The 15345-nt window shown below is 39.5% G+C and overlaps 1 protein-coding gene across 5 annotated transcripts in view; it reads left to right on the forward strand.

Annotated features, from left to right (window-relative positions):
• The window catches only part of SPATS2L (spermatogenesis associated serine rich 2 like), a 180372-nt gene that overhangs the window by 108111 nt on the left and 56916 nt on the right, over positions 1 to 15345 (forward strand). For 4 of the 5 annotated variants that reach the window (XM_021718477.1, XM_008069797.2, XM_008069799.2 and 1 more), the window contains 3 exons: positions 6255 to 6363; positions 9532 to 9581; positions 12676 to 12928. In XM_021718477.1, the coding sequence (XP_021574152.1) occupies positions 6255 to 6363; positions 9532 to 9581; positions 12676 to 12928 (412 nt within the window). Of the gene's footprint in view, positions 1 to 6099; positions 6163 to 6254; positions 6364 to 9531; positions 9582 to 12675; positions 12929 to 15345 lie in introns of those variants that run through there. The other variant, XM_008069798.2, reaches the window with a different exon arrangement.

Here is a 15345-nt window from a genome sequence, read left to right on the forward strand (position 1 = left end):
CAGACTCCCAGAGCAGAGGATCTGATCAGCCAGCTTTATCTTTTCTGGCCCGGCCACTTCCTGCCTACTGTGACTCATTGTCACTGTATTCTGATTGGTTCCAGCATAGCATTCACTTTGCAGAAGTTGCCATTATGTATGTTTTTAATGTATATGTTTACATCTGTTTTCCTGTCTAGGTTTGGCAGTGACCATATGTGTCTCAGTACTGCTATTCCCAGTCACTAGCATGGTGTCTGATCATAGTAGACATTTAGCAAAAGATTAAATGGAAGAATAAGAAGGGACAAAAGCACATGTTGGCCACCCTAGAGTTGGACTTCCTGATGATACCAGTCAGCCTGTGGGGGATGGAGGAGGGGGACTGAGTCTTGAGTCCACTAATCCCTTAGCAAGGCCGTGGAGGAAGGAGGTCTCTAAGAAGGAGGTACACAGGGCCATATCCCCAAAATTTGTCTTGACCAACAGTTGAGTCACGTGGTCTTTTAATTTCAAAACCATGCCTCAAGAGACCCTTCTCTGTGGCCCAGTACAAGCATTCCCCACATTTTTCTTGGTAAAATTTATTAAGCAGCTAATATATGCCAAATTCTATGTCAGATACTTTATGTGCACCATATCTTTCCATTTTTACAGAGACTCTAGCAGATAATATCCTCGTTTTACAGCCATGACCCACATTTCAAAGATTTAAGTAGTTTACCCAAGGTCACAGAGCTAGCATGTAGTGGAGCCAAGATTAAGACATAGGTCTATTTCATTTCAGAGCTCCTTCCATGACCCTGGCTCTCTTCTCTACAAAGTATTCCATGCTACTTGGACTAACTTTATTGCTTCCTCCTCTCTAGTACCACAGTACCTTGTTCATAAAGACACTACAGCACTTATTACCTACTTTCATTCTAGGCATTTCTGGCTCCACTGCTAGACTGTGACTCCTTGGGGCAGAGCTATACCTGGTTCTTTGTGTCCTGAGTGCCTGTCACTTAGTGGGGCTCAGCCAACATCTGTCTGCTGAACTGAGATTTGGAAGGATAGGTAGGCTGTTACCTACCCTGCTTTTCTATATTTTTAAAACTCCACGAAATACTGTGGCAAGTACCTTATGGAACAGGCATAAAATTGTAAGAATGTAAACGTCTCATAAATATTTCTCCACTCTTTGTTATTGAAATTTAAAGAGCATATTTTTAAAGTCTCATCAAGACTTCTCTAGTCCCTGTTACTGAAATTTAAAGAGCATATATATGTTCTCACCACCTGTGTGTTGCTTGAATCATATCACAGCTACATGAGTGCCTAACTGCCACTCCCCCACTCCACCCTCCACCCCTTTGTTGTGGATGGTAGATGCAAGTGCTGGGAGGGTCCACACACACTGTGGAGACTTCCTTTCACCCAGAGCAGCCACTTGGTCTAGCTACAATGTGGCATTCCCTCACCCAACAAATAGTTATTGAATACCTATTACGTGCACCACATTGGTTGCTTGGGAGTGGGCATGGTGGTAATGCAAAAATGACTGAGACGAGGATGCTGCCCTCACACTGCTCAGCATCTGAGAGACACATGTACACAGGGCCCAGAGGAGTGGCTCACACATGTAATCCCAGCATTTTGGGAGACCGAGGCAGGAGAATTGCTTGAACCCAGGGGTTTGAGACCAGCCTGGGCGACATAGTGAGACCTTGTCTCTATAAAAAAAATTTTTTAAATAGTAGGGTGTGATGGTACGCATCTGTAGTTCCAGCTCTAGGGAGATTGAGGAGGGAGGATTGCTTGAGCCCAGGAAGTCAAGGCTGCAGTGAGCTGTGATTGTGCCACTGCATTCCAGGCTGGGTGACAGAGCAAGACCTGAGACCCTGACACACACAAATAAACCAAAACAATAACAACAACAATAACAACAACAAAAACAAAAACTTGTACATAGATTCTTGGACTACTAAGGAGAAGGTGTTAAGTGCTAAAGACTGACAAAGGACTACAGGAATTGACAGGAGGATGGAGAAAGGACTTCATGGTATATATGGTATCTCATGCAGAAGGTAGGATTTGGACAAGCAGACATATCTTGGAAAAGCCCAGACAAAGGGCAGGGACAGGTCAAAGCTGTGCTTTAAGGAGTAGAGTGAGAGCATTTGGAAAGCAAGTTGGAGTCCAGTTGTTGATAGCCTTGAACGCCACGCTGCAGAGATTTAACTTTATTCTTAAGTTCTTAAGGAGAGGGGTAAAATGGTCACAATTATACTTCTGAAAGAGCAGCCGCCTTGGACTGAATTTGCAGGGGTGAGGCTGGAAGCAAGAGAGAGCAGTTTATTTTATGTTTATTTGATAATGCTGAGTCTTTACTGATCACACAGCTGTGTAGGTAGATTGAAAACTTTGGTCAGAACCACTTTTGAAACCCAGACATAGTTTAAGTGACTCATCAGGAAGCCAAGAAGAGTTTCTGAGTCCTCACAGACAAGCCCAAAAAATGCACAGTGTGAACGAGGAAATCTGTTAACAGCTCTTAAACCAGACAACTCAGGTACAGGGGAGGCAGGTTAATGAAAGTCATGTTGTCTGGCTGCCCAGTTAGTGCAGGTGACAAGCCAGCAGCGTGGGCCAAGACAGTGTGGTACAGAGCCTGCAGAGCCAGATAGGGAAGCCCTAGAGAGAGGAGTGGTCGAGATCAAAACGCTCCAAAGGTAACATCCAAACATGTTCTTTTTAAATAGCAGCTTGACTTGACCAGATCAGATTGAAATTTACAGAAGCAAAAAGAGGAACAGCACTTTGGAAAAGCAAAGCCGTTGCTAGATGAACCACTAACAAGCAGCCTTGACTGTCACCTAACTCCTTGGTGGGACCACTCTGTGGATGGTCTGCGAGCCCTTTGGGGATGCAATCAAGTGCAGCCTGCAACAGCAGGTTGGGTGTGAGGCTGCAGCCACCACCAGCCCAGGCTGTGCCAGTGAAGCTCAGACTGTGTGTGAAGCTGCGCCAGAAACAGCCTCTGCAAAACAGTCGCTGCAGGCGTGAATTTTATGAGCTCCCCATATGCAAACTGCCATTCGTCATGCATTGATCCGTTCCTCTAGGAGCATCCGTCCCCAGATGCAGCCTCTCCGCACAGCCTCACCGTAACACCGCCTCGGTCATGCAGCCTCATATTGAAAGCTTCTTCATGTTGAGGTCTTTTTTAGACTAAAATATTTACACCCTTTTTGACTCTGCTGCATCACAGTGAGGGTCTTTTATTTTATGTGTGCACGATTTCCACAATCTTTCTCAAAGACATTTGAGGTAAATAAAATGTAGTCAATAGGTAAATAAATATAGTGAATTTCTAAATAATGAGGCTGAAACAACGCTGCTCTTTCCACAAGAGCCAAGCCTGATGATTAAAGCAGAACAGAGGCTGGCCCAGAAATTCACTAGAATTCAACATTACTAAGCAGAAACTTTTTTTTTTTTTCATTTCTGTAAAACTTGGAATTCCTGTCTTAATTAGGTGTCTTCTTCTGGGAATTGTATTCAATATTCTGTTATCTTTGATGGCAGAACTCAGTTATTGACAATTTTTAAGGATACATTCAGAGCTAGGCTATATAAAATGATGAGGATAAAACGTTTTCTTTGCACATCTGACCTGGCTGTGTTTTTCTTTCTTTTATAGAAAGATAGGTAAGAGTAGGACAAATGTCTAAAAAGGAAATGTCTCTACAGCAGCAGTTTATTTTGTGTTTTGCCTGAATGTAATAAATATTACATTCTGCAGAGGAGAGAGTGGGAGAACAAACAATTACTTTCTGTTTGTTCCATAATTCTGGGCCCTTGCAATTCGCAGAGCAGTATAAGTGCACTGCAAACTTTGGTCTAATATTACTATAATGTAGTTAATGTAGTTAATAACCAAACATTGTATTATTTAGAAGGCATACCTGATGTAGTAATAAGGATGGTGATTATTAAGAAATTTTATATAATGTGAACTAAGCCACAGTGGCTTGAAATACTAGGTTTTATTTAAAAGAACTAAAGTGTCAACACCAATGAATGAGGCAAATACTATATATTGAGGTTTTTTGTTTGTTTTTAGTTTTAGTTTTTTTGAGTCAGGGTCTTACTCTGTGGCCCATGCTAGAGTGGAGTGCAGTGGCACAGTCACAGCTCACCACAGCCTTAACCTCCCAGGCTCAGGCAATCCTCCCTCCTCAGCCTCCAGAGTAGCTGGGACAACAGGCACACTTCACCACACCCAGCTAATTTTTTAATTTTTTTTTTTTTAGAGATGAGGTCTCGCTATGTTGCCCAGATTGGTCTTGAACTTATAAGCCTCCCGAAGTGCTGGGATTACAGACGTGAGCCACTGCACCCAGCCAGATACATATATTGTTGGACACACTGTGTTAATGGCCTTCGTTGGATGGATGCAGGGTGTTTATTTTTTTCTCCTCATCTTGGCTTCTCTTAAAAAAATAAAGAACAACTCAGCGAAAAGATAATTGAGGGTTGCTTACAAGACCTAAATCCTTTGCATGGCTTTTAGGCTCTGTGCAATCTGGTCCCAGCCCACTTCTGACCACATTTTGTACTCTAGAAACCTTGCCTTCTACCTCCCTCCATTCTCACCTCTGGCTCCTTCTTCTTCATCCATGCCTCATTCCTCACATATGCTGTTTCCTCTGCCCACAATGCATTTCCCCTTCTCCTCCCACCCGTCTCTTCTCACTCATTCTCCAGGTTCCAGGATATTTATATAAAGCCAAGTCTCCCTGTCATATGTTTGTATAGCACTTACATGCAATGTGTAAGTATATATGTGTGCAATCCTTTGATCAGTGTGTAAATCCAGTCTTTAAGTTCTGGGAAGTCTGTTACCTTATCACTGGATAAATGTCCAAAAAATATTCACTGAATTGGATTTTTAGAGAGAATACAGAGAAAAAGTGAGAAATAGCTTAGATTTGAGGAAGTTAATTTTTTAATGGCTCCTAGAAAGACTAAGAACCATAAAATGCAAGAGCAGAAAACAGTCAGTGTATTGTATCAGAGTCCTCAGTAAAACCCAAATGTTTGGCATTTTTAAATGTCAAGATTCAAAAGCAGCTTCCTTCCTGATCCATAGTGTCAGCACTTCAACAAGTCACATACCCATAGCTTATACTATGTTCTCGTTACAACCTAAATGCACTTATATACAGATCTATATGGAGTAGGCTGTTCACTTTCTAACGTCAAGAAAAAGGCTTATACTGTTCAATTAAACATTCTGGTTGATAACATCACCTGACACATATCATGCCCATAGAATCCATATTCCATGAATCCAATTATGCTAAACTGCATTTAATTCTGAGACTCACTAGGCATCATTTAAGCACTGATAAGAATATGCGATGGTTGTACAATGCTTTCATGATCACTTACCTTTACACCTGCAGTACTCCAGTATTGGTCAGCAGCAGCTACAGTAATCCCTTTTATGGAAAACTGGATGAGCCAGGTTTTACTAAAATCGATGGAGCATCCTGTAGCAATGGCAAGTACTGTGAGAAAAAGGTCAATTAATTCCAACAGGCAAGGAGAAAGAATATATGCTAAATTTGACTTAGAAATGCATATAGGTCATTAAACATTGAATACAAGCTTTAGCCTACTAAGATCCTCAGCACATGTATTTACTTTTACTACTGTAAATGTTTGATTTTCAGAAGTGTGTTTGGAAACTTTTGTATTATGGCTAAGGTTAACACTTTAAAAATACAGTGGCCCACATTTTCATGTCTTTACGAGCATCGATGGGGATGCACACTTCCATGACCCTTGAGATGACTGTTTTCACTGTGCAGAGAGAGAAGCTGAGGCAAGAGGCTATTTCTGTACATTTTCTAAAGATACCCCTTGAGCCAGTGGGAAGGAGGCCTGAGACAGAACAAGATTCTGTGTCCTCACTGAAAACATATCTCGTACGCATCTGTAGTCTTGGGGGAGGGTGGATTGCAAACCAGAGTTGATTTTCACACTTGCTCCTTCCCCCCCTAAGGAGATCTTTGCGAAAACGTGTACACAAATAAAATGGATGTCAAGGTGATTACCAGGATGACTCTTCACTGGTCTGAAAGGCCTTGAGTATGCCTGATGACAAGAAGACAGATCCATTGGCTTTTCAAGGTCCTTCTACTATAATTCTATCCAGTTGGTGATTCGTATATGAAAAATATTTACAGTGCTTACCTTTCTATTTCTTATCTTTTCCTTTGCAGATCTATGCAGTTAGATCAGTCGTTCCCAACAAAAGCAATAATGAAATAGTCCTGGTGCTACAACAGTTTGATTTTAATGTGGATAAAGCCGTACAAGCCTTTGTGGATGGTGGGTATACATGTCCCCTGGAGTGGAAGATGTTAGAAGTAAATTTTCCATATACCCCATAAGTTTGTTCCTAAATGAACAGAATGTCAATTAGTTACTAATACTTTAGTTCACAAAAATATTCATAGTCAATAAGAGCAGAATTTGGAAATTGTTTTTCCCTCATTTAAGAAATAAATGACTGTAGCTGGTTTTCAAAGGATACTGATTATAACTTAACTGATTTCTGCCAGTCATTTCAGTTTGTTATTAAACACAACCTTTATTTGATGATGTCCTTGTGAATGAGGACAGTGTCCTTAATTCCTGACCTGCAAAGCTTTCTTACCTCTTCACCCCACATAATTCTACTTGACTGTGTGACTGTAGTGCTTTAACTTGATGCTTATGTATTCTAATAGGACCAGTTTATTCTTTAATATCCTTAGTTTATAATTTTTAGATCTTCTAATGAATCAGAATATCAGTTTATACCTCTATAACCTTTTTGCTTTCTTAAAAAGAAATTGTTGTTTAAATAGTCCATAGCCAGGGATGTAATCGAATCTAAAGTCTCAGGAATATGTTTATCTTATAAATTTACAACTTAATGCTTTAGATTTCCTGTAAATTAAGGGAAAATTCTCCTCTCCTAGTCAAATTAAACAAGCTCCAGTTTTGAGCAAAGCTCTCTTACCTGTCTTTAGTTATCACATGTCTTCTGCTCTGGTATTAGTTTCTATTTCGTAAATAAGGACTAGCTGAACATAATCTGACAAACAAGGTCAGGGAAGACATGCTAACACATCTCTTAGTTGTATCCTATTTACAGTTTATTTGTCAAGGACAGTGTGATTACTTATTTTCCTAGGAAAAGAGTAACCTCCTTGAGTTTCTACGAGTATAACTGCATTTCAGGGCAAGATCTTGGAACCAAGCTACATGCTCACATTCTGGGATCAACAGTCAAGCTTCAGGGTCCTAACTGAATTAGCAAATGATTATCATTCAAAATTGACCTGTAAGCAAATCCACGGTGCATAACTTTCCTCGCTGTGTTTCCCTGCTTCATATACTAACAGATACAGAATCTTTAGTCTTAAGAAACAAATTGTAAAGAATGGAATATTAATTTCGACTTTTCAGCATCAGGTGCAATTTGGCTCAGAAATTTTTTGGAAATATGCACATTCTGGTTCAGATAAACTGTCTTTCCGGGGTTCACTTGCCAACAGCACTTGTGTGGAAAAAAGCTTTATGAAAGGGAAAAGGTTATTATCCGCATTCCTCTCTCCCTCTACTTGGAGGGTGGCCCCCACGTTCCCCACCATGGGAGTTTTTACTGCAGAGTGCCCTTGATGAGATGCACAGATGCACAGTAACTGATGGACTGTCATCAGATCTGCTTGTGTTTAAATAGAGCACCTTTCTTGTCCTTCGTGAAATTTTCACCTTGTCAGTGCTGAGATACCATTAATAAAACTCATTGATTGCAGAGAAGCCTCCTAGGAAAAACTTGGTTAAAAACCACTGGGAGTCAAAAATATTTGTCACGAGTCATTTATGAGGTATATGTGGCTGAAAAAACTCCAAGCAGTTTCAATGGCTAAAAAAACTCCAAGCAGTTTCAGTATAATTAAAATTTAATAGCAGTTTCAAAATCCTCTGTACATAGGGGTATTTCTTTTTCAGAAGTACTCTCTAAAGCTATTGTCCAAATTACAAATAGAACTTATAACAAAATATAAAAGTTAGAGGACTAACTAAATATTGCAATTGTAAAAGCAGTAAGCCACTTATCACCTTCTTCTGATTAAAATGAATGGTTTTAAACATATTTTAAAATTTGATTTTATTTAGAAAACTGAAGTTTAGCCATAAGTAAGAACTACTTGAATTATTATTAACCCAGACTTACCATGAAACCTAATGAAAGTGATTTTCTAAAGTTCATCAAAAGGAAAATACTGGGAAGCATTAATTCTCTGGGAAAAGAAAAAACACCAGCCAGTACTTAAAAAGTCTGAATTATAGCTTACTTTTAGGTACAGTCTTATTATTTCAAGTGTATGCAACTCAAACAAGTCTAAGAAGAGCACTGAATTGGAAACTTTAAATAGATAGGAATAATTAGCCTGTCTAAACATTAGTCAAAACCATATGGTCTTCTGCTTATCTAACTATGCCAGTAGACTCAATAATTGGGACCCTACTAATTTGAAATTTATTATAAAGACCAGCCTGAAGTTTATCTTTGTTTAGCCAACACACTCCTTGTAAGGAGCTATTGGTATAATAAAATTGTATGAGAATGCTTGAAATTGTTAAAACAGTGCATTTAAAAGAAATACCCTCTTTTAGAAGTACTGTACCTGTTTCTTTAAAGTCAACTGATGTACTCATTACCAACAACTTGTTATTGAAGTTATTAACTCCAGCACAGCTGGAATGAATTAATTAACTTTGTTATTCTATGTGAAAACATTGATTGTAGCTGACCAGTGATAAAACATTTCTTTGAAAGATGTTTTATAATTTGACCAGGCTAGTCTTTTTCCTCTGAGTCTGTGCAGTTCCCTATATGTATGTGAACGGGATGAACAGAACTTCTTTTTAATGAACTTCTTTGGTTTCAAGGTGGAAGCCTTGTGAAGACTGCATCCCATTCTTGTCCACAGTGACTAAAGGGAAATTAACACCATCATATCTGTCTTCCTCATTCCCCAGCCAAATGTGAACATATGAGGAGGGGAGAAAAGAAGGAATGGCCAGACCAAAAGCTATGACTCACATGGTTAATAATATTCAGAATCTCATGTTTCGTTCAGAAGATTGTAGGTATTTGTATTCATATATCAAACAGAACAATTTTAATTCTACCTATGGCAACAAAGCTACCAGAAAATTCTCAAGATATATTTCATCTTCCCTAAGACAATACAATGATGGAGAAAAAGTAAGCCTCATGTAGTGTAGGGCTTAATATTTTGATAAAACCAAGATCATTCAGTGAATTAAATGAAAATCTGGGAAATAAAAAAAATGAAACTGGCATTTTTATTAAGATAGGATATATCAAAACAAATGAAAAAGAAAAAAAAATTGCTACCAAGACAAAAAGACAGAGATGAATTTTGTGTGGTGTTTTATTATGTGAATATTTGTTAAAGATTCTTTGTCTTTATCCAGGCAGTGCAATTCAAGTTCTAAAAGAATGGAATATGACAGGAAAAAAGAAGGTAAGATTGATATTGATTTTAAATTAGTAACATCTTCAGTCAAAGCCTTCATGGTTATCATTGTAACAAGGCTGCCAATTGTATGCATCTTTCAAATATGTTAATATACACACCCAGAAAGCTTTCAAATTCACAACTCTCTTAAATTACAGCTACTCACACTACTAATGCCTTTATTTTCTGTTCAATGTTTTTAACTACCACATGGGCTTAAGAAGTCCCAGAGTTGTTTTCCTTTTTAAGTATTAAGGGAAGCCCCACTGGAAAATTCAAAGGATTCAAAACATTGACTTGTCTGAACATATCCTGTAGCACAAAGAAAAAAAATTAAGGAGTGTCTTAAAGATACTTGAAAAGCTCCAAATATATTTTTCACGTGTTTTTCCACCTGAAAGAATCTATCCAAGGCTGCTCCAAGACTCTGTTTTGGCTGAATTCTAAGACAGATCTTTAATGAAAGAGGAAAAGAAAATGCCTTGGAACCACAGCAAGGGGTCTTCCTGAGCACGGCCATGCTCTCCTAGAATAGAGAGAGAAGGAGATGCCACTCTGTCCCTTTCAAATGTATTGCTTTCTTGTCTAGTCACAAAGAGTCTGGGACTTCTGGGCATGTGTGAGGTGTGTTTATGCACATACTAGCAGAAGCCTGACACTCTTTTCAAAGCCACTGTCCCACCTGACCCACTGTGACGCAGCAAGGCCTGTGTTTGGTTTTCCCAGGATATAGCGCACTAGTCTACCCTTCTCCATGAGAGAAGATCACAGGCTTAGAAACAGGTTCTGAGCAAACAGAAACGCAGTATTGCTTTCATGAAATTCCAAGATTACTGAAATTACTGGAATCATCCTTTCTCCCTCTGTCTCCTCCTCATTTTATGTAGAACAGGAAGAATTATGAGATTTTTAAAAATTTTCATATGCCACCATCTTTAACATTCTCTGTTTATCTTTAATCATAGCTTCTAGGGTTTCTATGAGACATGAAGATGATTGAAAGGCAGTATTCGTACTCACAGAGAAAAATTCCAAGTGTGTAGTTTGGGTATTAAGTTTCTCTGGTATGAAAAAAAGAGCAGACAGCAGCTGCAGCCCCAGTTCCTCACAAGTTTCCCTCTTGGAGGTTCAGAAGGAAGATGGTCTTCCCAGCCCAGCGGACATGGAGTTTGAAAATCAGAAGCCACTGGGAGTGTTTGGAAGGATTAAGTGCCACTGGCCTCTCCTTCACCTTTGGGCACACATATATCACCTAGAGGAGCACTCACTGGGGCATGATTGTGGTTTCAAAGGAAAAGAAATGGAGTAGGAAGGAGAACTAAGAAGGGGAGACAGTTTCTTTTTATTTCTTGTTGAAATGTGTTGAAGAATAAAGCCAGGCTGATGTCCGTCTAGTACGCATGAATTCAAGAGGTGGGACAGGATCATCCTGATGGGTCAGGCATCTGTCCTGATTGGCTGGGCTTGTACCATACTAATTGTTCATATCACTCACTGAATGTCAACTGAGTACAAAACCAACATCAAGTAAAACAGACAACATTAGTAAGAACAATATCTTCTCGATTTCCTTTATATTATTATATGTTCACCATCAGGACATTGTAGGAGAAATATAGTCAAACCTTGCACTTTGGACCCCTGTGATTTTGGGGTCTAAAAAGTTTCACTTGTATAAAATACAGGATTGTGTTATTTCAGAGTAATTAAAATGAAGCTGTAATGCTGTTCAGCAAGCAACCAGGGGTTCAGCCCCCCAATCCCAAAACAGGTAAACTCAGATCAGCTTGGCATTGCCTTATAGTAGTGTCAGCCCCAGCTTAACTATTCATGAGGACGATGATGGACCCTGTGGCCACCTGAGACTTCCTAGACAGTGGCAGCAAGTCCAGGAATTTCCTTGTTGGGTGGTGTCTATTTCAGAGACCCAACCTGGACTTAAGGACTTATCTTCTACGTCCTCATTTTGCAAGGAGTCCTGCCTTTTCCCTACCAGTCCTTCCCTTAACCTTTTCTCCTCCCCAGATGATGGGAGCCTCCGTGTCCTCCTTGCCTCCCCAGCCCCATCACCACTTTAAGAAGTAAGAGCAGCCGGGCTCGGTGGCTCAGCCTGTAATCCCGTGCCTTTGGGGAGGCCGAGGTGAGTGGATTACCTGAGCCCGCGGGTTCGAGACCCGCCTGGGCAACTTGGCGAGACCTCATCTCTACAATCAATCAAAAAATCAGCCGGGTGTGGTAGCCCATGCCTGTAATTCCAGCTATTCGAAAGGCTGAGGTGGAAGGATTGCCGGAGCCCAGCAGGTCGAGGTTGCGGTGGCCGGGAGCGGCCACTGCACTCCAGTCTGGGCGACAGAGTGAGACTCCCACTCAAAAAAAAAAAAGAAGTAAGAGCACAGCAGGGCTCGGTGACTCAGCCTGTAATTCCAGCACTTTGGGAGGCCGAGGCAAGTGGATTGTCTGAGCCAGTGGGTTTGAGACCAGCTCAGGCAACTTGGCAAGACCACGTTTCTACAATAAATAAAAAATTAGCCGGGCATGGTAGTATGCACCTATAGTTCCAGCTACCTGGGAGGCTGAGGCGGAAAGATCACCAGAGTCCAGCAGGTCGACGCTGGGGTGGCCATGAGTGTGCCACTGCACTCCAGCCTGGGCGATGGAATGGGACTCCAACTCAAAAAAAGAAGAAGAAGAAGAAGAAGAAGAAGTAAGAGCTGTTCCCCAATGGCATAGCTGAATTCAAGTTATTTCAGGACAGTTATCACAAGATTTGACTGTGCTGCTATCATTCATCTATGTAGAGCCTCAGGTTGCTCAAATAATGTGTAAGCTATTTAAGCCTTTCCTTGTTATTTTATTCCTTTTATTGGAGTTCTTTTGTTTACTGTGTTTATGAGGTAAACGTTTATGTAAACTATTGTAAGAAAGAAGCTATTTAAATGAATTGGGGAGTTAATAAAGATGTAGATGTCTTTCACCCATTCTATTAGAAGAACCAGGAGCCAAGAAAGAGAATGTATCTTATTTGGACCTCTCAGATTCACCTTCTGTTTCAAAAGTCTGAGCTGAATGATATTATTTTCTCATTTGTTGCTCCTTCTAGAACAATAAAAGAAAAAGAAGCAAGTCCAAGCAGCATCAAGGCAACAAAGATGCTAAAGACAAGGCAGAGAGGCCTGAAGCAGGGTCTCTGCAGCCACCACCTCCACAGACACAGACACAGAACGGCCACATGAACGGCTGTGAGAAGGATTGCTCATCCACTGATTCCACCAGTGAGAAACTAGCCGTGATTCCTCGTGAGAAAAAGATCTCGATCCTTGAGGAACCTTCAAAGGCCCTTCCTGGGGTCACAGGTCAGTAATGCAGGAATAAAGTTGCTTAGGAAGGCATAGAAAAAAAGAACGTGCAGGGAACTCGTGGGGCAGTCGTTGCTACCGTTAATATTGTTGGAAATGGAAGACTGTTCTTCCGCAGTGGTCACGAATTCAGTATTCCTGAAGCCAGGATCGAGGTGAAGGGAGATGTCACAGGGCCAAAGAGTAATTGCTCAATCCAGCCCCACATTGTCAGAGGTTTTTTTTTTTTTAAATGGAAATCCTAGTTTAAAGAGATACTCTATGTAGATATCCTTGCTGAAATTCAACTGGGATTAGGGAGAGATAATTGGTGACAACAGGAAATGTTATTAAATGTTTTCCCTTAGAAAGATAAATCAGATGATTTTGACTACCAGTGTTTTTTATGTAATGCAACAGAAAATAATCTTCCAGGGTGTTGGAATATAAAATGTTAGTTATTTGTGCTACAGCTGTACCTTAATTAATCTACAAAAGGCTCTTCTTAATCGACTTTTTGACCTTGGGTGCGTTATTTCTTCTCTAGGGTCCTATTTCTTTCTGAGAAATAAGAAAACTGTACTGGAATCTACTAGATCACTGGTTCTTAATACTCTTGACCCAGTGTCCCATATTTATGACAAATCCTAAAATAAAATTTATACATACTATAACCTACCTAGAATCAGAGTTTTGATTAAAGTAAAAAAATATAAGAAATTCAGGAATAACTAAAGAGACAGGCATCTGCCCACTTATAATGAATCCCTTTGTAGTTAGAAATGAGACAGTAATGAAACAGTCAGCTGATGGTTGTAGACATGGTCTCTTTATATTGGACATGTGAAGTAAGAGCTTGATAAATATATCTATATGTGTACATGAAATCATGGTGGATGCCACTGCTCTGGATGCAGATGGATCGAGGGTGACGGTGTCCATTCCAATACCATGGCTGCTGGTGTGGTTGGCCATGTAATTTGCCTCATAGTGAAAAACTCTTAGTCAAGTTCTAGACACCATAAAGGACCATCTTCCCTTAATAGATACTATGATTGAATCCTAGAAATCCAATTAAATCCTGCAAATCCATGGCAAAGTGGTCTAGGCTCATATAATTGTCATTATTTTTTAACAGTCGTGAATGTCCAGGAGAACATGAGAAATTCAGACACAGGACACTTCTTTGTTGTGCCCAAAAAATTGCATGATGACATGTATCAAGTCAGGCTTACAGAGAGGAGGCATTAAGTAACTCACACATTCTGTAACACATTAATAAGTTCTTAAATTGCTCACAAAGCACCAGTTTTCTTCCAGAAACACATTCCTAACAATTCCATTAATACTGCTGTAATTCAGATCATCCTTATTTACTATATGATGGTTTCCTAAAACCAAACAATAACAGCAAAAATAACCTATTTTGTTTTAAATCTGAATTCTCCAGGAGTTTTTAAATTTAATTTTCACTATGCCTACAATTTTTAGAATGTTTTGATTTACAGTCAGAGCAAGAGAAAGAAATTAAATAATCAAGTGGCACATTCCCAACTTTACTAGTTATTGCTTTCACATGAATTACTTTCAAAATCTAATTACTCAAGTTGCTATTTTGACATCAATCATAGACTAAAATCCTAGTGTGTATATGTTTTAATTTACTTATAATTTATAACTTCTTCCTAAAACAACTTCAGTAACTCTATCAAGTATATGACATTAGAGCAAATACCATGTACTAGTACTTCCCTTCCCCATGGAGCACTGCCTAGAAAGTAAAGTACTTCCCAGGGGAGTTTCCTGCACAAGGGGGCTTTTGTAAACCCTCTCATGAAACTTTCTGTGAAGAATTCTTTATTGCCCAAAAATCCTTCCCAGTATCCCTTATGTTTTGTAAGTTTAGCATGAAGGCATTGAGGTATATCAGTATTATTTGTTAATCTCACTGATTCATTACATATCCTTGTACTTACTGTAAATCTTTCTGTTAAAGAATAAATGATGATAATGGAAGGTTAGTAGATGTTTTTTCAAAAGGATGGGAATCCTCCTTATTGACCATGAACTTCATTAGCAGTCCACTTGTTAAGATCATACATTTTAAAATGAGTTTGTAACTACAGTAGTTCCCCCTTGTCTTCAAGGGATATGTTCTGAGACCCCAGTGGATGTCTGAAACTGCGTACACTATGTTTTCTTATGCATACATACCTATGATGAAGTTTGATTTATAAATTTGGCACAGTAAGAGATTATAATAATCAATAATAAATAGAATAATTATAACAATATATTATAATAAAAGTTATGTGAATGTGGTCTCTTGCCCCCCCTCTCTTTCTTTCTCATTCTCTCTCAAAATACCCTATTGTCCTGTATTCATCCTTCTTATTGTGATGGTGTGGGATGACAAAATGGCTGTGGGATAAGAT

Source organism: Carlito syrichta, unplaced genomic scaffold (assembly GCF_000164805.1).
Source record: "Carlito syrichta isolate Samal-C Ts95f unplaced genomic scaffold, Tarsius_syrichta-2.0.1 Scaffold312209, whole genome shotgun sequence".
Lineage (NCBI taxonomy): Eukaryota > Metazoa > Chordata > Mammalia > Primates > Tarsiidae > Carlito > Carlito syrichta.